General features: G+C 45.8%; 1 protein-coding gene across 3 annotated transcripts in view; it reads right to left on the reverse strand.

Annotated features, from left to right (window-relative positions):
- Positions 1–7,659: 7,659 nt before the first annotated feature.
- Positions 7,660–26,126, reverse strand: part of TSGA10 (testis specific 10) — a 57,653-nt gene continuing 39,186 nt past the window's right edge. For 2 of the 3 annotated variants that reach the window (XM_054009569.1, XM_054009577.1), the window contains 8 exons: positions 22,247–22,415; positions 20,313–20,423; positions 19,299–19,484; positions 17,665–17,874; positions 15,441–15,643; positions 14,980–15,084; positions 9,786–9,920; positions 7,660–8,131 (listed from right to left, as the gene is read on the reverse strand). In XM_054009569.1, the coding sequence (XP_053865544.1) occupies positions 7,801–8,131; positions 9,786–9,920; positions 14,980–15,084; positions 15,441–15,643; positions 17,665–17,874; positions 19,299–19,484; positions 20,313–20,423; positions 22,247–22,415 (1,450 nt within the window). In that variant the 3' untranslated portion in view covers positions 7,660–7,800. Of the gene's footprint in view, positions 8,544–9,785; positions 9,921–14,979; positions 15,085–15,440; positions 15,644–17,664; positions 17,875–19,298; positions 19,485–20,312; positions 20,424–22,246; positions 22,416–26,126 lie in introns of all 3 variants that reach the window. The other variant, XM_054009562.1, reaches the window with a different exon arrangement.

The following is a 26,126-nucleotide window of genomic DNA, read 5'->3' on the forward strand; positions in this document are numbered from 1 at the left end:
AGTCGTCAGCTTCTTGGATTTGGCTGGGGAAGAATGATCCCTCTCCAGCTTCTTTTTCTTCTAAGGCACCAGTGACTGAGACCGGTGCATACATGCCGACTGGCCACGGGAGGAGCTGTGCCGGTGCTGAGTATCTCGGGAAGAGTCCTTTCTTGGCACCAGTTCCCAGGATGACGGCACTGGGGTGCTCCGCACTGACGAGTCTATGCTGGGTGCGGGGTCCCCTGACTCTGGGTTCAAGTGGGGGTGGAGAGCTGCCTCCATAAGGAGAACTTTAAGCCGCTATTTCCTTTCTTTAACAGTTCTGGGACGGAACTCACGGCAGTTTTTACAACGGTCCTTTTGGTGACCTTCCCCATGGCACCTTAAACAAGAGGCATGAGGGTTGCTCTTTGGCATGCGCTTAGCACAGACCTCACAGTCTTTAAACCTTGAGGACCGCGGCTTACCACAGCTCCGGGGAGTCAGAAGGGGGGGTGAAACCCCCCAACTAACCCTAAACGAACTATAAACAACTACTATACAATAACTAATTACAGACGAACTATATACAAATGACAAAGATAAAGGTGCTTGCTAAAGCAAGGGCTATGGGACGTTCCAGCTAACCGTCACTGGCAGTAAGAAGGTACTGAGGGGTAGCGGATCGGCAGGGCTCTATATTGAGCACCGTGGAGGCGCGACTCCAGGGGGTGCCCAGGCTGATCCGACGGATGCTGCTATGGGAAAAAAATCTTCTGGCTACTGTGCACGTGCATTTGCACACACCTGATTGGAAGTCACATGAACAAGCACTCAAAGAAGTGCTTGTTCACCCATGCGGGCAGGGGACTGGACTCGATGACCTGTCGAGGTCCCTTCCAGTCCTAGAATCTATGAATCTAGGAAAGAACTGTACCTTCCCCTGGGATAATGACTGAAGACCATGCTGAATATTATTTGTTTGGATTTACTCTGATCGAGTTGGCTTAAGGGGAAAGGGATTGATTTATGCTCTAATTTGCAGAAGGATTTTAGTCTTTGTTTTATATTTGACAAACTTACTAATGGGCAAGAAAGGACATCTCCTTTAGGAAGAGGGCTTTTGGATTACAGGACACTTATCTGAATCTCCCAAAATTAGAAATTGGGAAGGAAGGCATCTCATCCACAACGTTTAATGTATAATGCTCAGTGAGTTACAAGGAAGAAATAAGAAGTTGGCAACCATAAAAAACGCGTCCTAAATCACAAAATTAAACTTGTTACCTGAAACCTTAGAGAGTTTCCTTCAGACTCTATTGACAAAATAACACATTTCTAACTCCTGTTAAATCTCAGATAACCAGAAGATGGCAGATCTGTATAAGTGGCAATGGGGAACTTAATAATAATATATCAAACTTTTTCTGGTGACTTCATTCATCTTTCTTTGCACATCCCCCCAGGGTTTGTTGGGTTCAGGGCAACATCTGTGGCACAACGCGCACGTGCAGCAGTTCAGTGCTTGTGCATTAGTGTACAGAGCCTGGGGAGGCAGGTTGTTCAGAGGGGTCCCAGCCGGAGGGGCTCTTCTTGGGAAGATAACCCTGCCTGACCTAAATAGCGCCCCTGAAATAAATCCCTTGAGACTGTTGGAGTGGTGCAAGAGGAAATATATGGGACCTAAAAAGTTTCCTTGGAGGATAATGGGAATAATCTTGTCTGGCCTGGAGGCTAAATAGATTTCTTAGGTCAAGAAGAACAGGAGACCATGCAGGAGACTAAAAACTCTATCTGACCCTGTTGCGGTGCATCCCTGCCCTATAGCACTCCCTCTCTCAGTTTCACTATTCTCAAGGCCCCTCAAGAATCCCACAGAGTAATACTATTTTAGGATCTCTTGCTTAATACCCCTCCTTGGGGCTGGTTTATTACCAAAATGTTATTCAAATAATCCCCAATGTAAGTCCCAATCATAGTCCATTTCCCATATCCAGCATATAGAGTCCTTAAAATCCTGCTCTTCCCAGCGGGAACCTGCAAGTCTCTCTGCTTGACGATCTTCCTCACTAGGGGTGCAACCCTCACTCCCCCTGGACTTCTGGGTCTAGCTCTCCAGCATGGAGATGTCAGCAGATAAGTCTGCCACTCCCCTGCCTTCAACTTTCTGGCTCTCAGCTTTGGCTGTCCAGGTTAGAAGTCAGCAGGCACATCCCTCTGTTGCTCTCTAGCTTTCAGCAATCCCCCAGAACCCCATACAATTCAGCCTCTTGGCTCTCACAGCTCTCGTCTGCAAACCTCTCATTCCCAGGCAACTTTCACCTGTCCTTTTCTGACTGACCAGGCAGCTGTCATCTGCTTTTTTCCTAACTGATGCTCAGAAAGCCCCAACCCACCAGATCTGTGTGACCTGTAGTCTCTTCTTTTAGACTCAGGGTTATACACAGACCTCTTCCTTGGGGTCTGTGGTCTCTGAGAGCTCCACTTCCTTAGGAGAAGTTTTATCTCTGTGAGCACCTCCCTCTAACTGAGCCCTGATGGCCTTTTAACAGGTACAGGTGCTCGTTATTCAATTAACTGCCTAGAAAGTCTTGTTCTCTTTAAATTAGCTCCGCACAGTAACCGGGGCTGGATTCGCCTTAAAGGGGCCAGCAACCCCATGACACTCCCTTAGTGTTCTTATAGTGGCTGTGCCTAAAACTTTCCAATTTTGCCTTTGATAATTTTACCTCAGTATTTGCAATATTAGTAAGATGGTAAGCAATTAGTCTCTTAGCACAAACACTGTCCATTCACCAAGAAGTGATCTTCCCTGGCTTCGCCTTCCTCAGACTTTATAGCAACTTTAGTAGTGGACTATACCCTTACAACAAGAGGAGGATTGTCTTGCAATCCCTTTCTCTTGTTCTCCCTCATAGATTGACTCAGGAGACAGAGAGGTATGCCTAGGAGAAATACTTCTGCTGTAAACCAACAAAGTGGAGGTAAAAGGCTTTTTGTTTGAGAAGCTGAGGGGACCCAGACACTATTTGTTGAAAGATATATACCTGTGCTGAAGAGGATAAATAGAGAGATATTCATTATCGGTACCCTACTGGGAGAGGCTTGGAAGCCATTATTAAAGGTGAGATATCCACAAAAGGAGGAATGTTATGTTTGCCAGTGCCAAAGATCACATCTTAGCTAATACAAAGGAACCACACTTCAGGTCAGATTTAGGAGAAGGAGCAGTGGCTGAGTCAGAAGAACAAAGTCTCTTTAGCCTCCTTTTAGCCAATACTGGGGATGGTAATCAGTGCCAAGTCAAAGGCTTAGACCGATGTACTTTTTCTGTCGGAACTGCTGACTGACCCAAGGAGACCTGTATCATGCTCTCAGATGAAGTGTGAGGTTTTTTGGCAACCTATGAGACCCAAGTGCTAGGGGTAATATCCTGGATTACCAGAACACTAGCCAAATACTACTTGGGACCACCAGAGACTATTTCTATTGAGGGGGCTTCAGAATCAGAAGCACCCTCCATTGACTGCTCCAACAAAAATAATTCCAAAGGAGCTTCTTGGGCTTTGTGTGTGTGTTTTGGAAAGACCTGCTATTGAGCATTTGTCTGGAATACAGCCTTCTCCAAGACAAAGACATTTAAGATGTTCATCATTTAAGTACACAGCTATCTCACATGTAGGAAAAGTTTTAAACCCTGAAGTCTTTGCCTCAGTCGTGAGGCTGATGACTTGGTACAGAAGTATAAACTAACAAAAACATTTTTTTTTAAATATATTGCCAATGGGCTAGAAAAAATATGTAAAAAAACAGCAACAAAGTGTGATGGATCTTCTAAACAGGGGACTACAACTCCCATCAGCACCTTCCCCACTGCACATTCCTTCCTCTTGGCCAAATAAGGGGAAAAGTCCTTCCCAAGGAAGTTGCTGGAGATGGTGGCCATGTGGCTAGCCAAGATCTACAGAGAAACTGAAGCAGCAGCCACATGGCAAGCAGGGAGCTGGAGAAAAGCTGAATTCAGAGCGGGATCCCCAGGAACCATATGCAGAGTGGTGTGTGGAATGGGCTGTGACTTCTGGATACAATAGCTGGATGAAGGTCTGTGTGGAACTTATGGGGGCGCAGCAGCAGGGCAGGAAGTCAGAGCAGAAGGGCCTCAATGAGAGAGACGAACTGAGCCTGACCTGGAAACCTGCAAGTGCCCATTGACTTGGAATAGAGACGTGACTGGAGAGGGCACCCCAGGCACCAGGCCTGAAAAGCCTGGACTCTCAGCTGGACTGCCAAAGAGACCCAAACAATAACTGCTATAGCATATTTTGGACTGTAACTATTTAAGCCTCTGTACCTAAGGTATCTACAACCTTTCCCTCCCAGCTCTAGCTCTTGGCCATGTGTCTGAGTGGTTACCGGGACTCACCAGGGCTAGCACATACAGGGCTTAGCTGCAGTAGCAACTACAGTGTTTATCTGCGAGTTGTGATACACCTGACATGATACTGGCAACCTAGGGGTTTGGTGTACTGAGCAGCTCCAATCATTACAAAACTAACACTAAATATAGCTAAGATGGAGAGCTATGGGATAGCAGTCAGACACTGTGGAGACTGTCTTGCAGCCACAGGCGTTAAGAAGGAACTGAGAGATGGTTGGGTTTGCGCTGCCATTTATGCCTAAAGGTGTGCATATGAGGGCATGCAGGGAACAAAATGCCCCCACCAAACACTGCTGGGCAAAAGAATCCAATCTTGCATGTGTACGCACAGTCAAATCGTCACTTTGGCTGCTGTGGGATCCCCAGTCTCTTTGTTATTGGGGCAAGAGTAATAAAGTGTTGTTATTCTGGTTATGTAAATCAAGGACAATAGAACTGTACTTGGCATTTTATGACTGAAGGACTCGCCCTCAACTAAGCAGCACTTGCTAGGCAAGGGACATGGGTTCCAAAGCCCAGTGAATTGAGAGAGGCTGGGGACAGGTATTTGTACCTGGTAGTGTGGGGCCCTTCTGAGGGCCCTAAACACCACTTTGACCCCTCCTCTCTCCAGTGTGCAATAACAGAACTAATTTAGACTCAATTAGGAATCTTGTTACATGCTGCAGAGCTGAAATCACTGATACCTAGGTCTAAGCATTAGACCTACTTTGGGCTAGTGGTTCTGATGCAAGAAGACTATCCAGGTGCACCAGCAGTGAGGCTCCCTTACTAACAGCAGAAATCACAGAGAGCTGAAATCACTGAGAACTGTGTTAAGTAGGGGGGGCCTGAAGACATATTGGTGAGCGGCTAGCAGAATGGCTAGTGGAGAGGCGCAACCAGCAGCATGGCCGGAAGAGAGGCGCGGCTGGTGGTGAAGACTGGAGCAAAACCCACAGAGAGGTGTGGCAATCAGATGTCAAGGGCCCGAGCAGCGGAGTGTGAGAGGTGCCTCCGTACTTCCCCCCCTTCCACCCAGTCTGGGAGGTAAACTCTGCAGCTGAACTTCTGAACTCTGGGCCTACACTGACCAAGGACAGCAACTGTGAGTTTTGGGTTGCTGGACTCAAGAACCAAAGGGAAAGGACACAGCCCAATCTACTTAGAGGTGGGTCTTCTGGTTCATGGTTTGTGTTTATGAACCCTAGTTGTGGTGTTTTCCCAATTTAATGCTAAGTTTACCTCTTGTTATTAAAGATTTTTTGCTACACCAAGGGTATGTCTACACTACGAAATTAGGTCGATTTTAGGTCGATTTTATAGAAGTCAATTTTTAGAAATCAATTTTATACAGTTGATTGCGTATGTCCACACTAAGCGCATTAAGTCGGCGGAGTGCATCCTCACTACCGTGGCTAGCATCCACTTATGGAGTGGTGCACTGTGAGTATCTATCCCACAGTTCCCGCAATCTCCGACGCCCATTGGAATTCTGGGGCAAAAATATTGTCCCGGGTGGTTTTGGGTACATGTCTTCAGTCTCCCCTCCCTCTGTGAAAGCAACGGCAGACAATCGTTTCGTGCCTTTTTTCTGAGCAGACGCCATACCACAGCAAGCGTGCGGCCCGCTCAGCTTAGTTCACCGACACTGCCGCTGTTGTGTCCTGGGTGCTGCTGGAAGCAGACTGTGCAATAGGTCATACACCATTGTCATACACTGCTTCCACTGCAACTCTGCTCTGCTGCTATTGCCTCAATAGCGAATTTCTCCATGTTGTCTGTCGTGGGCTCCCAGGTACATGTGTTCTTCCTCAGGAAATGTGCGCAGTGCTAACGGTCGTCCTCCACCACTTCCGCTGCAACTCTGCTCTCCCGCAGACGCCATACCACGGCAAGCATGGAGCCCGCTCAGCTCACCGCTGCTGCTGTGAGCATTGTAAACACCTTATGCATTATCCTGCAGTATGTTCAGAACCTGCAAAAGCAGGCGAGGAGGCAATGACAGCGATGAAGACATGGACACAGACCTCTCTCAAAGCACGGGCCCTGGCAATTTGGACATCATGGTGTTAATGGGGAAGGTTCATGCCATGGAACGCCAATTCTGGGCCCAGGAAACAAGCAAAGACTGGTGGGACTGCATAGTGTTGCAGGTCTGGGATGATTCCCAGTGGCTGCGAAACTTTCGCATGCCTAAGGGCACTTTCATGGAACTTTGTGACTTGCTTTCCCCTGAAGTGCAAGAGTACCAAGATGAGAGCATCCCTCACAGTTGAGAAGCGAGTGGCGATAGCCCTCTGGAAGCTTGCTACGCCAGACAGCTACCAGTCAGTCAGGAATCAATTTGGAGTGGGTAAAAATCTACCGTGGGGGCTGCTGTGATCCAAGTAGCCAACGCCATCACTGAGCTGCTGCTATCAAGGGTAGTGACTCTGGGAAATGTGCAGGTCATAGGGGATGGCTTTGCTGCAATGGGGTTCCCTAACTGTGGTGGGGCGATAGACGGAATGCATATCCCTGTCTTGGGACCGGACCACCTTGGCAGCCAGTACATAAACCGCAAGGGGTACTTTTCAATGGTGCTGCAAGCACTGGTGGATCACAAGGGATGTTTCACCGACATCAACGTGGGATGGCCAGGAAAGGTGCATGACGCTTGCATCTTCAGGAATTCTGGTCTATCTGAACAGCTGCAGGAAGGAACTTACTTCCCAGACCAGAAAATTACCATTGGGAATGTTAAAATGCCTATAGTTATCTTTGGGGACCCAGCCTACCCCTTAATGCCCTGGCTCAGGAAGCCATACACAGGCACCCTGGACAGTAGTAAGGAGCAGTTCAACTATAGGCTGAGCAAGTGAGAATGGTAGTAGAATGTGCATTTGGACGTTTAAAAGTTCGCTGGTGTAGTTTACTGACTAGGTTAGACCTCAGCAAAACCAATATTCCCATTGTTATTGCTGCTTGTTGTGAGCTCCACAATATCTGTGAGAGTAAAGGGGAAGACGTTAATGGCGGAGTGGGAGGTTGAGGCAAATCGCCTGACGGCTGATTACGCACAGCCAGACACCAAGGCGATTAGAAGAACACAGCTGGGTGCCCTGCGCATCAGAGAAGCTTTGAAAACCAGTTTCATGACTGGCCAGGCTATGGTGTGACAGTTCTCTTTGTTTCTCCTTAATGAAAACCCACCCGCTTGGTTTACTCTACTTCCTTGAAGCCAACCGACCTCCCCCCTTCAATCACCACTTTCAGAGCCAATAAAGTCGTCATTGTTTCAAAATCATGCATTCTTTATTAATTCATCACACAAATAGGGGGAAAACTTGCAAGGTAGCCCTGGAGGGGTGCGTGAGGAGGAAAGCACTTGGTGGGGTGGTGGATGAGGGGAGGAGGGAAGGACAAGACCACATTACACTTCAAAACTTATTGAATGCCAGCCTTCGGTTGCTTGGGCAATCCTCTGGGGTGGAGTGGCTGGGTGCCCGTAGCCTTCCCCTTCCCCTCCCCTGTGTTCTTGAGCATCTGGGTGAGGAGGATATGGAAGTTGGGGAGGAGGGCAGGCAGTTATACAGTGGATGCAGCAGGGGGTTGTGCTCTTGTTGGCTTTCCTGCAGCTCCAACAGATGCTTCATCATGTCTGTTTGCTCCCCCATTAGCCTCAGCATCGCGTCCTGCCTCCGCTCTTCGTGCTCACTTAATTCTTTCCTGGCATCTGCCACTGAATGCCTCCATGTGTTAAGCTGTGCCCTATCAGTGCGGGAGGACTGCATGAGCTCAGAAAACAAGTCACCGCGAGTGCAGTTTTTTTTTGCCTTCTAATCTGCGATAACCTCAGGGACGGAGATGATGGGGGAGCGTAAAAACATTCTACGCTCTACGATTCTGGGGGGGACTTTGTTTTTTGGTAGGCTTGCCTCAGCTCCTTAACTTTCATGCAGCACTGCTGTGTGTCCCTGTTGTAGCCTCTGTCCATCATGCTCTTGGAGATTTTGGCAAATATATTGGCATTTCGTCTCTGCCTGCACGGATTCTTCTCCCCATACAGCGATCAGATCCAGTACCTCCTGTTCGGTCCATGCTGGAGCTCTTTTGCGATTCTGGGACTCCATGGTCACCTGTGCTGATGAGCTCTGCATGGTCACCTGTGCTGATCAGCTCGCTACGCTGACCAAACAGGAAATTAAATTCAAAAGTTCCCGGGACTTTTCCTGTGTACCTGGCTAGTGCATTGGAGTTCAAAGTGCTGTCCAGAGCAGTCACAATGGAGCACTCTGGGATAGCTTCCGGAGGCCAATACTGTCGAATTACATCCACACTACCCCAAATTGGACCCAGCAAGGTTGATTTAGCACTAAACCCCTCATCGGGGAGGAGTACAGAAATTGATTTTAAGAGCCCTTTAAGTTGACAAAACAGGCTTGATCGTGTGGACGGGTACAGGGTTAAATCAACCTAACGCTGCTAAATTCGACCTAAACTTGCAGTGTAGACCAGGGCCAAGACTCTGTGCTTGCAAGAGGGGAACTACTGCCTCTTTGAGGCGCCCGGGGTGCGTGTGTAATTTTCCCAGGTCACTGGGTGGGGGCTCGAGCCGGTTTTGCATTGTATTCATAGAATCATAGAATATCAGGGTTGGAAGGGACCTCAGGAGGTCATCTAGTCCAACCCCCTGCTCAAAGCAGGACCAATTCCCAACTAAATCATCCTAGCCAGGGCTTTGTCAAGCTTGACCTTAAAAACCTCAAAGGAAGGAGATTACACCACCTCCCTAGGTAACCCATTCCAGTGCTTCACCACTCTCCTAGTGAAAAAGTTTTTCCTAATATCCAACCTAAATCTTCCCCACTGAAACTTGAGACCATTACTCCTTGTTCTGTCATTGTTGAAAAGGGAACCCCTATGTACTGAACCCAGCCCTTGTTGCTATCAACTCTGCCTGGCAGAAGGATTACACATGCATGGGGTGCATGTGCACCTACAATGGAGTCTAACTACAGTGGACAAATACTTAAAGGAGTGTTGGACTGACATGAAATACTGAGTTTATTGTTGGCAAGGTCAAATATTTGTGCCTAAAATTGGACAGTGGGATGGATGATTTAAGATTATTAGGAAAGTCTGTTCAGTACTGCCAGTGTTATAACTATAGCAATTACAGTGCATATAGCTACTATGTACTGTATAATTGATATAGCTGAATACAAAATTTTAAGATAATTAGTAGGGACTTTGTGCCTGATTCTCCTTTCACTCACACCAGTTTTTACAATAGTGAAATTCCACAGACTTCAACCATGAGCTGAAACAGGTCCATGCTACTTCTTCTGTCTCCTCAAAAGTTGAGCTTTAAGTCTCTGTACTCTTTTCCCACCATGAGCTGGGATGTTCTTGAATGACTTACCCTTCCAAGGATCTGTCCAGAGTCCAATCAGGAGATCGACGGAGGGAACGTTCAGGTGATGATGTCCTTAAAGTAGAGCTTAATTGGTATGTAGTAGTAAGACTCTGGCGACGAAGCTCTTGTACAGCACGTTCCCTAAATCAAAATGGTAATTGATTTTAAAGGAGACATTACCAACTAAGAAGCAAAGCCTCTCTACAAGACTCTACTTTAGACCCAAAGTAGTCTTATGTTATAGTATGGTGTGCAATAAAAAGAGGGTGCATAAATGTTTGTCAGCACAGTTCAATGGACAGCACTCAACCTCTAAACCAGAAAGTTGTAGTTAGAAATACAGTTGAACCCTGTTTATTTGACCCTCCATTATCCGGCTCTCCATATTATCTGAACAACTAGCGCACACAGGTCCAGAAGTGGGTGATCTCTTCTGTGGCCACTAGACAGCACTGTGGCCTCACACACTCTCATTCTCTGGATCAGAGGTTCTCAAACTGTGGTCCATAAACCACCAGCGGTCCACGAGCTCCATTCAGGTGGCCCGCGGATAGTTCCCTCTAAACTGTGCCCCGGGGCAGCTGCATACAAGAGAATGAAGGGCCACCCACCTAATTAGTGGAGCCGCACAGGCGTGTCTCCACTAATTAGGTGCCTGGACCCTGGAGAAGACACACATGTAAGGTGAGGTGATGGCCTTGGGGGGGGGGGAAATAGGGAGTAGGTGGGATGGGGCAGTGGGGTGAGAAGAGAGGATGATGAGAATTTGGGATGTGCAGGGCATAGGTGGCCAGAGAAAGAGGTGATTTACCCCAGCTCCAGGGCTGCGGCTACCAAGGAGAGATGGCCCTCCTTCCCAGCCTCAGCTCTGTGGCGGGGGAGAGACCCCTCTCCTTCCCAGCCCCAGCTCGGGGGCTGCCGTGGCATGGGAGGGAGGGAATATCCATCGCGTTAGAAAGGTAAGACTACGGATATTAAAATATGAGTTGTGTGCTTTTATTTGTAGAACAAAAAAGTTAATTATTAAGGTTTTTTTTTTTAATATAGTGCTTTTATCCAAAGCACTTAACAATAGTTAGCAAACGGTACAAAGAACATTTAGAAAGATCATTAAGTGGTCCGCCAAGACCCTCAGCAATTTTCAAGTGGTCCGTGGAAAAAAAAGTTTGAGAACCACTACTCCGGATTATCCAAATTTTTGATTAACCAGTCTGGTACCAGTCCCCCAATTAGATCAGATAAACTGAGTTCTGCTGTATTCATAGAATCATAAGATATTAGGGTTGGAAGAGACCTCAGGAGGTGATCTAGTCCAATCCGCTGCTCAAAACAGGACCGACGCTAACTAAATCATCCCAGCCAGCGCTTTGTCAAGCCGGGCCTTAAAAACCTCTAAGGATGGAGATTCCACCACTTCCCTAAGTAACTCATTCCAGTGCTTCACCACCCTCCTAGTGAAATAATGTTTCCTAATATCCAACCTAGATCTCCCCCACTGCAACTTGAGACCACTGCTTCTTGTTCTGTCATCTGCCACCACTGAGAACAGCCTAGCTCCATCCTCTTTGGAACCCCCCTTCAGGTAGTTGAAGGCTGCTATCAAATCCCCCCTCACTCTTCTCTTCTGCAGACTAAATAACACCAGTTCCTTCAGCCTCTCCTTGTAAGTCACATGCCCCAGCCCCCTAATCATTTTTGTTGCCCTTCGTTGACTCTCTCCAATTTGTCCACATCCCTTCTGTAGTGGGGGGGACCAAAACTGGACGCAATACTCCAGGTGCGGCCTCACCAGTGCCGAATAGAGGGGAATAATCACTTCCCTCGATCTGCTAGCAATGCTCCTACTAATACAGCCCAATATGCTGTTGGCCTTCTTAGCAACAAGGGCACACTGCTGACTCATATCCAGCTTCTTGTCCATTGTAATCCCCAGGTCCTTTTCCGCAGAACTGCTGCTTAGCCAGTCAGTCCCCAGCCTGTAGCAGTGCATGGGATTCTTCCTTCCTAAGTGCAGGACTCTGCACTTGTCCTTGTTGAACCTCATCAGATTTCTTTTGGCCCAATCCTCCAATTTGTCTAGGTCACTCTGGACCCTATCTCTACCCTCCAGCATATCTACCGCCCCCCCTCCCCCCCCGCAGCTTAGTGTCATCTGCGAACTTGCTGAGGGTACAATTAATCCCATCATCCAGATCATTAATAAAGATGTTGAACAAAACCAGCCCCCGGACCAACCCTTGGGGCACTCCGCTTGATACCGGCTGCCAACTAGACATCAAGCTGTTGATCATTATCCATTGAGCCTGACAATCTAGCCAGCTTTCTATCCACCTTATAGTCCATTCATCCAATCCATACTTCTTTAACTTGCTGGCAAGAATACTGTGGGAGACCGTATTAAAAGCTTTGCTAACATCAAGATATATCACGTTCATCACTTTCCCCGTATCCACAGAGCCAGTTATCTCATCATAGAAGGCAATCAGGTTGGTCAGGCATGACTTGCCCTTGGTGAATCCATGTTGACTGTTCCTGATCACATTCCTCTCCTCCAAGTGCTTCAAAATGGATTCCTTGAGGACCTGCTTCATGATCTTGCCGGGGACTGAAATGAGGCTGACGGGTCTGTAGTTTCCCCAGGTTCTCTTTCTTCCCTTTTTAAAATATGGGCACTATATTTGCCTTTTTCCAATCGTCCAGGACCTCCCCCGATCGCCACGAATTTTCAAAGATAATGGCCAATGGCTCTGCAATCACATCAGCCAACTCCCTCAGCACCCTTGGATGCATTAGATCTGGACCCAGGAACTTGTGCATGTCCAGCTTTCTAAATAGTCCTTAACCTGTTCTTTCACCACTGAGGGCTGCTCACCTCCTCCCCATACTGTGTTGCCCAGTGCAGCAGTCTGGGAGCTGACCTTGCCTGTGAAGACTGAGGCAAAAGAAGCATCGAGTACTTCAGATTTTTCCACATCATCTGCACAAGGCTAGGACACATACCCAATACACTAAAGAGAAATTGTTCTGCACTATTAGAAATATTTATCTGCTAGAAGAAATACTAAGCAGAAGATTCTTTTGCACTGCTCTGGTTCCTCAGACCAAAGCTAAAAATTTCATAATAGTGAGGGTAATCCCAATCTCTCTCTTGGCTAAATGTTCTCTTTCTTGCATTCCTCAGGGTTCTGCAAGAGCTATTGCAGAGCACATAATGGCTGCTCCAGTTCCCTACAAACAATGCAATATGGGTCTCTAACACATTACTTTATAAAACTACTTAATAGTCTGGATTATGAAAAATATTGTAAAGCCCAAATGTTATTCTATTCACTTTACTGTTGCCAAAAGTCAGGATTTCCTGATATAAAATATACTGCTGGCTGTGGTACACAAGGAACAGAACACACCAGTAGATTAATACAATATAAAACAGTATTAGACAGATATTAGAGGTATGTTGTTCACAAAATGATTTATTAAAGCAAAGATTCTGATTGATACAGCACAGGTTCAGGTTCAGAATTATGGACTCTAGGAGAACTCAGAATAACTGTATTAGGACTAGTTTACCATACTATCCTCATTTTATCAAATTATAATGTCTTCTAGAACAGTGGACCCCAAATTGCAGGGCATGTCCCCCTAGGAGAGCATGGAGGAACATTGAGGGGGGAGCATGTCGTGCCCAGGCCAGTCCCCACAGGGGGAAGGGAGGGAGCACTACCCAGCCCCTGCCCCCAGATGCAGCTTCACTCCGCCCCTTGCTCCACCCCCAGTCCAGCTCCAACCCCAGCCACAGCTCCACTCCACCTCCACTCCGCCCCCTGCTCAGCCCAGCTCCATCCCCAGCCACAGCTCCACTCCATCCCCTGTCCATTTCCAGCCCAGCTCTGCTCTCATTCCCTCTCCGTTCCCAGGCCAGCTCTGCCTCTCGCCCCAGCTTCTTTCCCATCCCCAGTTCTGCCCTCAGCTCCACCTTCAGCCCCAGCTCCTCTGCTGAGCCAATTGTGCAGTATGGAGGGGAGGTGTGGACAGATTCCATTACTGGGGTGGAGGGAGGGGATGCGACAGGAAAACTATAGGCACCACTGTTCTAGAACAACAAAACTGACTTCAGAAAGTGAAATTATGCAAGAATACCAATATTGTTTCAGATAGCTGAGGCACATGATACAACTGCATAACTTGATATGTTGTCATTGTTTACATAAATGAATTTAAATAAACCTGTGTGTCTTATCAGAAGGCTTTTATTACTGTACTGATTTCTCATAACCAGGGACCATGGATTTCTGAGATATTTCTATGTTTCTTTGTGTGGCAAGCTCATGTCCCAAATCAAAAGACAACAGGCATATTAAAGACATGTTTTACTACTGTAGTGTCAGCAAAAGTAATAAAAGTCAATTCTGTTCCTTTGTTTTCAATTTAAAAATGAGGTTAACCCGTGACTGTGTGTTTTGAAAATGTATAGCCCACGGTCAGTTTTAACTTTAATTTATAAAGAGATAAAATAAAATAAAATATCAAAAGGTTGACAACTGCTATTTGCCACACATTTCTTTATAGGAGAAGCTGGTGAATCTTCATTGTTTTTGAAGATTTTTTCAACATACTTCAGAATTTCCTGTATTCCTTCCCAACCCCTCTATATCCTCATTACGTCTACCTCCTTTCCTCCTCTTCTTTCTCTAGCCCTCCTCTCCTCCACGCTCCTTTTTCCTCTTTCTCCTCCTTTCGACTACCTTTGCTCAGATTAGCTAGCACTTCCAAAGTAAAGATGGGGAGGGCGTTGAAAGAAAGCAACTGAAAACTGTTAGGAGGTTGTTTTGTTTGAAAAGCACTGGTATTGATCGATTAGGATACAAGTGTTACAATCTGATCTATTTTACATAACTATAGGAGCATTATGGGTAACAGTTTTTCAACTAACATTTTCCAGGTTTTAAACTAACTTTTTGCAGATTTTGCCGTGGCCTCAGTATCAAAATAAACACGATTTTGATTTGACTGCCTTTAAATTAATTAATTAATTACACTGTGGCAGCACACAGGCACTGAACCCATATCCCAGGGTATTACCTTAAATACTCGGCCATCTTTCTTCTCAATTGGTCTAACTAAATTAGTCTAACTACTATATTATACTTCATCTGAAATAATACAGGGAATTAGGAGTAGTACAAAAACATACACTTGCCTTTCAAAGCGCTCTGTCCCCAGCTGTCTTTTGGTGATATCTAGCTCAGACTCTAGCTGAGTAGTTGTATTTCTGAGCTGAGCAAAATCTCGACTCTGGATAGCACTGGAAAGTACATAAATTTATCGTTTGCTTCAGAAAAAAGGGGCGATTATAACCTTCCAAATATATGAATATACACAACTGATGAGTTATCAAGGGCAGCATTAGAGTGCGGTTCACATGAACAGTTTTTAAAAGTTAAAAAAAATCTAAAGGGGAAACATATTGTATGGTACAGCTGCTGAATCAAAAGCAGGTATCAACTCTTGGACTTCTTCCATTTTTAAGAAGTTATTCAGGGCTCTAACTGCTCAAAAATGCAAGTAAATAACCAATATACGTACATAAATCCCAAAGAGAGACAAAAGTCACTTCTGCTCAGATAATCAAATAGTTTTATCTCTTGGTCATTTACTCACAGTTTATTCTCAGCCAGAGAAAGCTGCTCTTTAAGAAGCTGAATTTCAGATTCCTTTTCTTGTTTGGCTATCTGAGACTGAAATTCTTTCTCTCGGTTGGACACCAGCAAAGATTCCAGGTTTTTCATAGAGATTCTTTCATTAGCTAGTTGTTTCCTCAGGAGTTCTACTTCAGAACGAGAAGACTCCCATTCACTCTGCAGCTGAAAGACAAAGATTTTCAGGTTTTCCATTTATACCTATTTAGCCTATTGACCATTCTTTAATATACTGCATTAATTTAAGATTACAGGATGGCTGCTGAAACCTAAATCATCTTTCCAGGTCTCAAATGCCCAACTTTTTACTACCCAACAGTCAAAAACTCCAGTTCCCTCTCCCCTCAATAACTTTTACAATGCAGTTCTATATAGGCCAATAAAAAAATCTGCAACACACTGAAAACAAAGTTTGGAAACAGCATAAACTTAATATGAAATAAATGGCATAAGGCATACTGTAATATGAGGAATACTGTAATAACAGTATTATTCATGATCACTTTAATTCATAAAAATTTCCAATTTTGAATATACTTCATGCTGCCATAGAATTTCCAATTTGTTGCTGATTTTTGCAATGGAATGCTGTAAAAAGTAGGGACCTGTGTGGCAGAGTACACATAGCTTTGCGTAAAGTGTACGTTAAACAGTGTGCAAAGCTAGAGAGTTTCCAAACTTCTGTCCTTCCTCCAAAAACACTTCCCAGAATCTAATATACATTCAAGTTGCTTCCTTCTTTTCTGGAACTTTTCTCCCTCTCCATAATCACTAACAGCCCTCCTACTTGATGAGCTCATGGAAGGTTCCAGCAAGTCTGGTAATCTCACATTACATCTCAGACAGCTTCAGTCAGACCTCATATAGAGAGGGTAGTCAATAGGCAGACCATGGGCCTAATCCATAGAGTCCTGCAAATCCGCAGCTATCCGCATTACATCCAAAGACTATTTTTGCGGATCGCGGATTGGATGCAGATACAAATTTTGTATCTTCATAGGCTCTACTAATCTAGACTGCCAGATGCTTTTGAACAGACCCCAAAATCTTTTTATTTACTTATTATCATGATAATTAAAAAAATCATCATCATTTTCTCTGGAGTTTGGACCTTGACCAAGAAATTTGGACCTTGACAAAAAATAATTGACTACCCCCGTCATACAGTATAAGGCTTCCCCTGCACATCATATCTGAGTGTCCACTTTGTTCTTTTGCTGGGGGCCTGAAGGACATTCACCAACTCACTGCTATGGCAATGTGCTGGCTATCAAACTTAGATATAAATTTGTAGTTGTTGCTACCTACCTACATCATACAGAAGAAGAAGGCGGCTTCCCCTATTAGAAGCATCTCATAATGTACTGCACACTTATGATATGAAAAGCCTGCAGAACATGCAAGATTTGACTAGAACAATTGACCTATAGCCCAGCAAAGAGACTACCAGACCTCACAATGTTATCTTAAAAGGTAGCGGGTCTGTTATGGAGAAGAAAGATAAAGGAGAATGCTGGAAGTCAGGGAAGGAAAAGAGGAATGATCTAGTGGTGTTGGAAGGAGGGACAAAAATAAAAATAAAGAAAGGCTGAGACAGGGAATGATACAGAGGAGGAATTATACTGAAAATATTTGAGTAGTATGAATAAGTGTCCATATTCTTCAGAGCTTATCCAAACTGAAGCTTTTGAAGTTTGTCTATCACCAACTTTAACTTCACAATGCTTGTGAAAATCAGGGCCAACAGAAACATACTATAATTATCAAGCATACTAAATAATCTTATGGACAAGACAGCCTATACTCTACATCCTACAAGAGTCAAGTTTGGGCATCTCAACATTCCCTCGGGGAAACTTCTGTGTTAGCAGCCAGCTACTCCAAAGGAAGATGACACCAGGTGTACGGATTTAAAATCCAAGGCTCACATTATCATAAGTGACTAGTGATTTTAGCTGCCTCAATTTCTGAGGTGTCCAATTTAAGATACCTCAAAGGGGCCTGATTTTCAGAAAGTTTTGTATTTTCAGAGTATATTCCCTCTGAAAACCTTTGGAGATGCTTCAAGTCATCACCAGTCCTTTTGAAAATTTAGATCCAAGGCACCAAAAAAAATTTCTCTCTTATAAACTGAAATGTAATTTTCACATGTAAACTGTTCTTCCAGTACATATTATTTTACATACCCTTTCTACTTCTTGTGCTGTAGAGTTTAGTTGCCGATTTAGTAGCTCTTTGCTAGAGTCTAATTTAATACAAAGCTCTTGTGTAGATGTGAGATCTGCAAGTATGGAGACCTTCTCCAGCTGCACATTCTGAAGCTCCTCTTCCATTTTCATAAGAGACTTGTTTATGGTAGAAATCTGTGACTTGTAGGCTTTTTCTGTTGTTAAGTGCTGCCAAAACAAATGGTCTAAGTTAAGTAACAATTTGTACTGAAAATTATTTAACACTATCCAAAAACCTGATCTTATTAGAAAACAATCCATACTGTTTTTGAGAAATTTCCTATGGAAAATGAAAAAAAAATGCACATTCTTTTGTAAAACATCAGAACTTCTGAAAGATTCTAGAGTAAGTTTTAAAATAAACTTTTCACACCCCTTGTATCGAATAACTAAAAAAAATCTTGTTTCTGATCATAAAGTTGTCACTGACATTTTGGAATCCCTATTTGGGATTTTGCAGTGCCTGTGGAGTGGATATCTTTAAAATTCTGCTTTCAGCCTTACATTCAGTTTCATAACAGAATCACTTATCTGAACAATAAAATAAATCCCGTCTTTCTATGCATAGAAAACAGACTGAAAAGGGAAAAAAAAAATCAATGACTATTTAAGATATTGTGAGTAATACTTACATTGCTGTCATTTGTAAAATGAGGCACTCCTATGGAAGTGACCAAAAAAAATCATCACACCAAAGAAGCATTCCCAAGTTGACAGCCACAGGTCTTCTCACTAACATCCTTGTTTAGGGCAAGCACATCCTGGTTTCCAGGTATGCCCATGGACGGTGTGTGAATCACCGGCTCAGGGAGCTCTCAGCCCCACCCCTTCCGCCCGAGGCCCTGCCCCTTCCACTCCCACTCCCACCGGAGTCCAGAGGCTCCCCCCCCCCCAAAGTGCGGCCAACATCCCAGTCCTCCCCCAGGCTAGCCCCCTAGCCCCGGAGCACCAGGAAGGCGCATGGCCACAGGCTCCCCAGCTTGGGAGGATGGGCAGTCCCAGCCCCAGAGCTTGGGAGGGCAGGCAGCACACCATCACAGCCTCCCCAGCCGGAGCACTGGGGGGCTGGAGCAGGACTGGAGCAGGGGGTGGGGCCATGCCTGGCTGTTTGGGGAGGCACAGCCTCCCCCAGCCTATGCGAACTGCCGCCCATGGGTATGTCCCAATCTGAGGAGGCAGTGCCAGTGTCCTGGCCAGTTCTAGTGGAACTGAGATTTTGTACCAGTTTTACTGGATCACCCAAACATTTGGTCCCACATTGTTAAAGGTATTTAGATGTTGCTATGCTCAGCATTGTAACTCCTAACTGATTCAGGAACCTAAATCTCATTTTCAAATGGGAATTAGGCTCTTAGGAATCTAAATTCCATCAACAGCCTCCTAAATCAGTGGCTAACAGAATTCCAACCCATGCTACTACAAGATACAACACGGTCCAGGATTCTTCATAAAATTGCGTCTTTTATCCCACCTGTCTTTGCAGTATGCAGTAGAAGTAGGTATTATACCAAATCTTTAAACAACTACAGAGTTAAGATATTGCCAGGCATTGTTTAGATTAGGGTGATTTTTAAGATACTATGCCACCTTACTTGCTCAATCTCTATTTCAAGGGACTCCATTCTTTCTTTCAGCCTGCGGCTCTCAGACTCTGTATTGAGGAGCATCAGTCGGACAGAGCTGCAATCTCCCTCCGCTTGGTGGAATTTTGTTTCCCAGCTTTCTGCCTGTTCACTAGCTCTGTGGTAGCTCTCCGAAAGTTCACAGTTCTCTCTCTCCTAAAATACAGAATCTGATTTTTTTAAACTGATCTTCTGCATTAAGTAGGACAAAATAAATATGGGAAGCATAGTATCTACAGGGATGACACAAAGTCTCTGCCCTTTCAGCCAAGACATCAAATAAAAGGTTTCTCAAGAGGCAGACTGTTTTGTATCTGCTTACATTTATTTACTAGCTGCATTTTTAAGTTAAATGATAAAAATCAATTTCTTCAATACAAGAGATATGCTTCATTCATGTTTTAAATTAAAAATTCCTGGACAAATGATTGGAATAATTCCCTATTCCTGCAGATAAATGATTTTCAATTCTGTATACTAAATCCTAGAAATACCATTAAGTTACAAGTTCTAACCTTTATAGATATTATTGAAATATACTTGGAATAGTTCATAGCAAGAAAAAAATATGGTGAATTACCACCTCTTCATGGACTAATGTCAGCACTATTACTAATGGGGGCTGTGTGCCCATTCTGTTGTGTACAGCACCCCCCAAAACAATGGAGGCGAAGAATACCATGGGAGCACACAGATGATTCAGTTCAAGCATTTGCAAAAGTCCCTGGACAGTGATTAGATGCTACATTTCAGTCACTATTGATCCAATCTGGTATTAAACCAATGCCCTGGAGATACAAGACACCCAGTCCCTGCATCATATAGTACCCCATCTTCTGAACTTTAAAAAAACTCGAACCACAAAAAAAACAGTAAAGTACACTTCTTCCTTGCTTGCCTAATGCAAAAGTAGTGAAACGGCAACTCAGCTTTTGTTACCCATATAGAAAAAGCTATCTGTCTCACCTACATACAAACACTTACTATAGAATTCAATGTGCTCTTCAGTCTGGCAATATCTGAGCTTGAATCCTGCGCTTTCAACTTCATATCATCAAGCTCATTATGACACTTTGCAAGTTTTTGGTGTAGAATCTGTGAAGAAAGATATAGTTTTTCCACAAGGTTAACACTCTTTATGCCTTTAGTTTCTTATTCCATTTTACTAGCAGGTAAATAGTGAATATTGCTTTGATGCATAGTTTTTTATGATTAAAAGTTGCAAAAAAATTATAAACTCAAACATTTCAGCTGTGCAACCACATATCAGAAAAATGTTAACATGATTAGACTTCTAGTTAATCTTCACAGATTAACTTTTATAAAAAGTTTAAGAGGATATCTGAATCTGTTACAAAACAACATTCTGCAAAAAACATAGTTGGCTAACATAAGACAAAAACAATTATTTATAAAAAGGAGCAGAGGTAACTGGTGCTAAAGCTCTTCAGCAAAAAGGTAGGGGAGAAGAGGTCAGCTCTTTGATAGGATTTTTAAAGGTTCTGATTTATTTGTGAGACACAGTCCAGGATGAAACTGTTCTATAGGGCAAAAGCAAAATGATTAAAGCTACAAAGCACTTCCTGCTGGTCCAATAAAAGTTGACCGATTACACAATGCTGGGTTTCTTCCTTACTTCCAACTGCTTCCACAGGCATCCTGACTCATCACTGCAAAGAAAAACCTGGAGCCCTGTAAAAGTAACTAGAAACAAGAAGTAGCACCAAGCTTTGCTGTCTGTCAGTTGGTCTACACACAGAAATTACACCAATTAACAACACTAATAACACAGCTATTTAAGAATGTCCACAGAAGGAGGGATTGCACTAATTTAACAAAATCAATTCGGAAATATATTCAAATCAATGCAATTTCTGTGGGCAGATTAGGCCTAAGTTAAACCACTGCTACTTAAGAAGAGAAGAGGAAACAGGAGCCTCCTTCAGCGCCTATCAATCAAAACTATCTAGCACAAGCAAAAATAACTTTGCAGTGACGGGGAAAAGGAAAAGACTGAATGCTGGAGATGTCCTCTCAGCCATGGAGGAAATGGAGTTCCAGAGATTCATAGCCCCTTTAAAGGAATCATTGGAAGTTTACAGGCGTGAGCAAAAAGGCAAGAAAGAAGCAAGGAAAGACAAAAACAAGAAGGCAGACTTTGAGGAACAAGACAAGAGCAAAGAGGTGGAGAATGATGATGATGATCGGATGGAGGAGGAGGAATAAAATGATGATGAAGAGAAGGATAACTGAGCTTCCTGGAGAGACAGATATGCACATAGGTTGGGCTCTGTTCCTAGGGATATAAATACTGTAAATAAAAAGAAAGAATGTCAACAAGAGAAAAGAATAAAACGTTCAAGACATCAGAGAAGAGAACACCAGGTGACTGGGCAACATCCCCAGAACAGTGAACGAAGTTGCAGGAAAGCATCTGCAGAGCAAAGAGGACAACCAGGCAACAGGGGAGAAGATGACCATACATGAGACAAGCATGTGCAAGAGAGAAGAGGAGCTAAAGGAACAGAACACTTGGGAGGGAAAGAAAAGAAAGATTACAGTGTAATACTTATTTTTAAAAGGACAAAACATTTGTCACCTTAAAGGCAACTGAAATACCAAATACTTTCTTAATATTACTTTTCCATGTAAGTAATTGGTGTAGTGGCTCCTCAGGTTACCACTCTGTGATCCACCCTATGAAAAAAATTGAGAATCCCTGACCTAGAAACTTATTTCACACCACTTGCAGATGAGATGTAGGAGAAAACAGGACAGACAGGACACAGCTGAGATTAGAAACCAATCAGCAGATCTGAGTTTAGTTCTTTTGCATATAGTAGCACAGAAATTACATGCAACACTTTGGGAAATATGCAATTTTACCTTTCAGCCTAGGTTTCTGTACATAGATATACCTGATTTTCCTTCTTAACTCTATGAAGTTGCTCCTGCAACCTGTCATTCTCCTGAGCTAATGATTCTCTGTCCCTGCCAGTCTGAGCAAGTTCATCATTGGTTTCATCCAGCTGTTGACGCAATCTGGTGATATCCTCCTCACAGATGCATAGAGCTTCAGTAGACTGTCTGTGCAACAAAGAAGACAGGATGTAATAAATATTTCAATATAGCAATAATAATTAGCCTAACAAGAGTGATCTATTTCCAAGGAGTCAAAAAGTTTACACATAAACATTAAACAAAAACAGGTATAAAATAGAAAGTCACATTTAATAAGGTAATAAACTACAAATAATTTATTTGTTAACACATTTAAATTTCAGTGGCTAGTGTGATACAGCAGGGCCAAAGAGCAGCAGGAGAGTGATTTTTTTTTTTTTTTTAAGTAGCTCCACATCCCACAGGAGAGTGATCTTATTGGGTGCTGGGAAGTGGGTGGGCACAAGCTCACCTACTGCTAAAGGCCCCTCCCCCAGCCTGGGCAGGAGCTACGGAACCCAACTCAACTAAATACAGGGGACAACGAAAAAAAAAAAAACAGGAACAGGTGTGGGGGGTCAAAGGGCCAAAACTAGGGAACCAGAAGGGGACACTGAGCAGAGAACCCTGGACAGTGCCCACTGCTCCTCAAAAGTGTCCAAAGGAGCTAGCAGACGCCACCCAGAGGATCTCTGCCCAGATGCATGAACAGATAAAGGAATGAAAACAGGCCCCACAGTTGCAGAGCCCCCCCTCAGCCAACCTCCTCTGCCCGGTGTTATAAATGGCCACCTTGGCCATAGCTAGGAGGAGGTTGATGAGGAGGTCCCTCGACTTCATGGGGCCATGGAGGGGGTGTGCATAAACAAACAGGTGCAGGGAAAAGTGCAGCCAGAACCTCAACAAGAGGTTTCTGGAGGTGCTGGAAGAGGGGCTGCAACCTGGCACACTGCAGATAGACATGTGCCACGGTCTCCCTCACACCGCAAAAAGGGCAAGCATCGGGAACAGGGGTGAACTGCACTAGGTACATGCCCGTGCTCACTGCTCCATGAAGGAGCCATCAGCTAACATCCCTGGCGGGCCATGGAACCAAGATGGAATACAGGCTGGCCCACCGGGGTCCCTCGTCCGCTACAGCTGGTAGAAGGTCCCGCCGCTTGATGTTGGGGTGGGACACGAGTGTAAGGAATGAAGAGTGTGGAGCACAATGGTGTAAAGATGGTCCCATGGTGTGGTTCGGAAGCGAACCAGCTGCAAATCGCACAGCCGGCTCGGGGTACAAAGGGGTGGGGGCTGAGAGGACTCAAGGGGCAGGGGCCTGATGAAGAGATCCAGAGGGCCTGGGGTGAGGGGCAGGCGAGGGATACCCTCTCACAGGACCCGCTCGAGGAAAGACCTAAAAGTGGGCAATAAGGCTCCCTCCACCTCCCAAAGTATGCGCCGGGAGGTACCAAGGGTGGAGAGCCCCATGCTTCAGCCGAGCGCATAGGGATCCACCCAGTCCACCCAGTCGTAGTTCAGGAGGTCTCCGATTGTGGTAACTTCCGCCAGGACCAACCTCTGGCACACTGAGGGTGACACTGCCATCTGCACATGAAGATGAAGATCTGCCTGCTCAGTGGCCGCCACGGACCTGGTCACTGAAACCAGCTTCCAGGTCCGGAGGAGGTCCTGGAAGAAGACCGGCAGCTCAGAAAGGTCTCGCGGAAGACCTCTTGGATGGAGATAAAAAGAGCTGCCGGTCATATTGGAGCCCTCGGAGGTGGTGGTGCAAGGCGTGTGCCAACGTACTCCACGCCAAGCTATCTGCACCATAAAGGAGTCTCTGCAGGGCCTGGAGGCGGAAGACGTGGACCTGGTGTGCCTGCGCACACCTGTCCTCCCTTCTCCAGGGGAAGATGCAGAACCCCCGCAGAGACCCAGTGCAGCCCTGGGCCAAAAGAACTCCAGAACCAGCTTCTGGAGCCGGGCCAAGAACCCCAGGGCTGAGCACAGGGTGTTGAGCCAGTGCCAGAGCCTGGACAGGACTAGCTGATTGAGCACCAGTGCCCTCCCCGAAGGGAGAGGCACCGGAGCAGTCCTGCCCATCTCCATAACCACTCTGCCCTCCAAATTGTGCCAGTTCTCCAGCGCAGAAAATTAAACGCCGAGATAGAGCAGTGGACCCGCGCCCCACTGAATGGCCTGAAGCGAGAGTGGGAGGGAGCTTGCCTGCCACCCGACCATCAGGCCAGAGCTCTTGACCCAGTTGACCCAGGCGGAGGAGACCGCCAAGTACAGCTTGGCAGGCCTCCACCCACACCAGGTCACCCGGGTTCTGGACCACGAGGAGCATGTCATCAGTGTACGCTGACAGGACCAGCTGCATCTCTGGCTCATGGCACATGATCCCTGTCAACCTCTTTCAGAGGATACGGAGGAAGGGCTCAACAGCCAGAGTATACAGCTGGCCTGACAGCGGGCAGCCTTGACACACTCCTCGCCGGAAGCTGATGGGTTTGGTCAGGGTCCAGTTGAGCCTGACCAAACACTCCACAAAGGTGTACAGCACCTGGAGAAAACCCACAAATCGGGGCCTGAAGCCAAACGCCCACAGAGTGCCCGGGAGATACCCATGGTCCATCCGGTCAAACGTCTTCTCCTGATCCAAAGACAGGAGGGCGAACAACAGACCATCTCTACGCCCAAGCTCAAGGATATCCCGGGACAGTGTAGGTCTTGTTAGGATGGACCACGTCCGCCAGCACGGACCCCAGTCGTAGCGAGATGACCTTCGCCATGACCTTATAGTCCGTGCTGAGGAGCGAGATGGGATGCCAATTCCTAAGGTCACGGAGGTCCCCCCTTTTCGGAAGCAAGGTGAGCATGGCTCACCTGCACGACAGAGAGGGGAAACCCACTCCCCAAGGACTCAGCCCAGATGATGGCAAGGTCCAGGCCAAGGACATCCCAGAACATGCAGTAGAACTTCATGGTCAGCCCGTCCATGCCCGGAGATTTATTGGTGGGCATGAGATGGTGGGCTTCCAAGAACTTAATCAGAGTGAGAGGCAGCTCCAGCCGGTCTTGGTCGCCCACGCTGGCCGTTGGGAGTTTGTCCCAAAGCACCCTGCAGTCATTGGAGTGGGTCGGATCCATGGAGAAGAGGCTGGCGTAGAAGGCCCTGGTCCTCTTACGCATCTCCACCGGATCCGTGAGGGGGGCACCGTCCTCCACCAAAAGGCGGATGGTGTGCTTTTTTGCCCCCATCTTTTTCTCCAGGATGTAGAAGAAGTGGGAGTTGCGATCCATCTCCCACAGGAGACGGATGCAGGATCGAACAAAGGCACCTTGGGCCCGACACAGGAAAGTGATAGATGGGAGGTATATAAACCCCAGGATGATCAGAGCCTTATTCCCTGTGGACTGAGGAGAGATTACTACAGGTTAATTAGAGCACCTGGAGCCAATTAAGGCTCTGCCAGAGACCTAATAAAAAGCCCTGCTTCAGTCAAATGAGAGAGGGGAAGGAGAGCTGACTAGTTTAGAGGAGTACTGTTGTTGACCAGAGGATCAGAGCACTAGGGGAAGGGAAACCCTGCTCAAGCAGAGCAGGGGGATTCCCCAGGCGCAGAGGACCGAGAGAAACCCTGCCCAAGGGGAAAGAGGTCAGGAAGCCTGAGAATCTGAAGGGGAAGAGCAGGAGCTAGCCCAGGAGAAAGAATTACAGCTTCAAGTGCTTAGTCACTGTCCATAGGGCCCCTGGGCTGGGACCAGGAGTAGAGGGCGGGCCCGGGTCCCTTCCCCCCTCTCCTTCCCTCCCCCATCAGGGCACTAGCGGAATCATCAACGCCCAAGAATAGGGTTCAAAAGGTG

Source organism: Malaclemys terrapin, chromosome 1 (genome assembly GCF_027887155.1).
Source record: "Malaclemys terrapin pileata isolate rMalTer1 chromosome 1, rMalTer1.hap1, whole genome shotgun sequence".
Lineage (NCBI taxonomy): Eukaryota > Metazoa > Chordata > Testudines > Emydidae > Malaclemys > Malaclemys terrapin.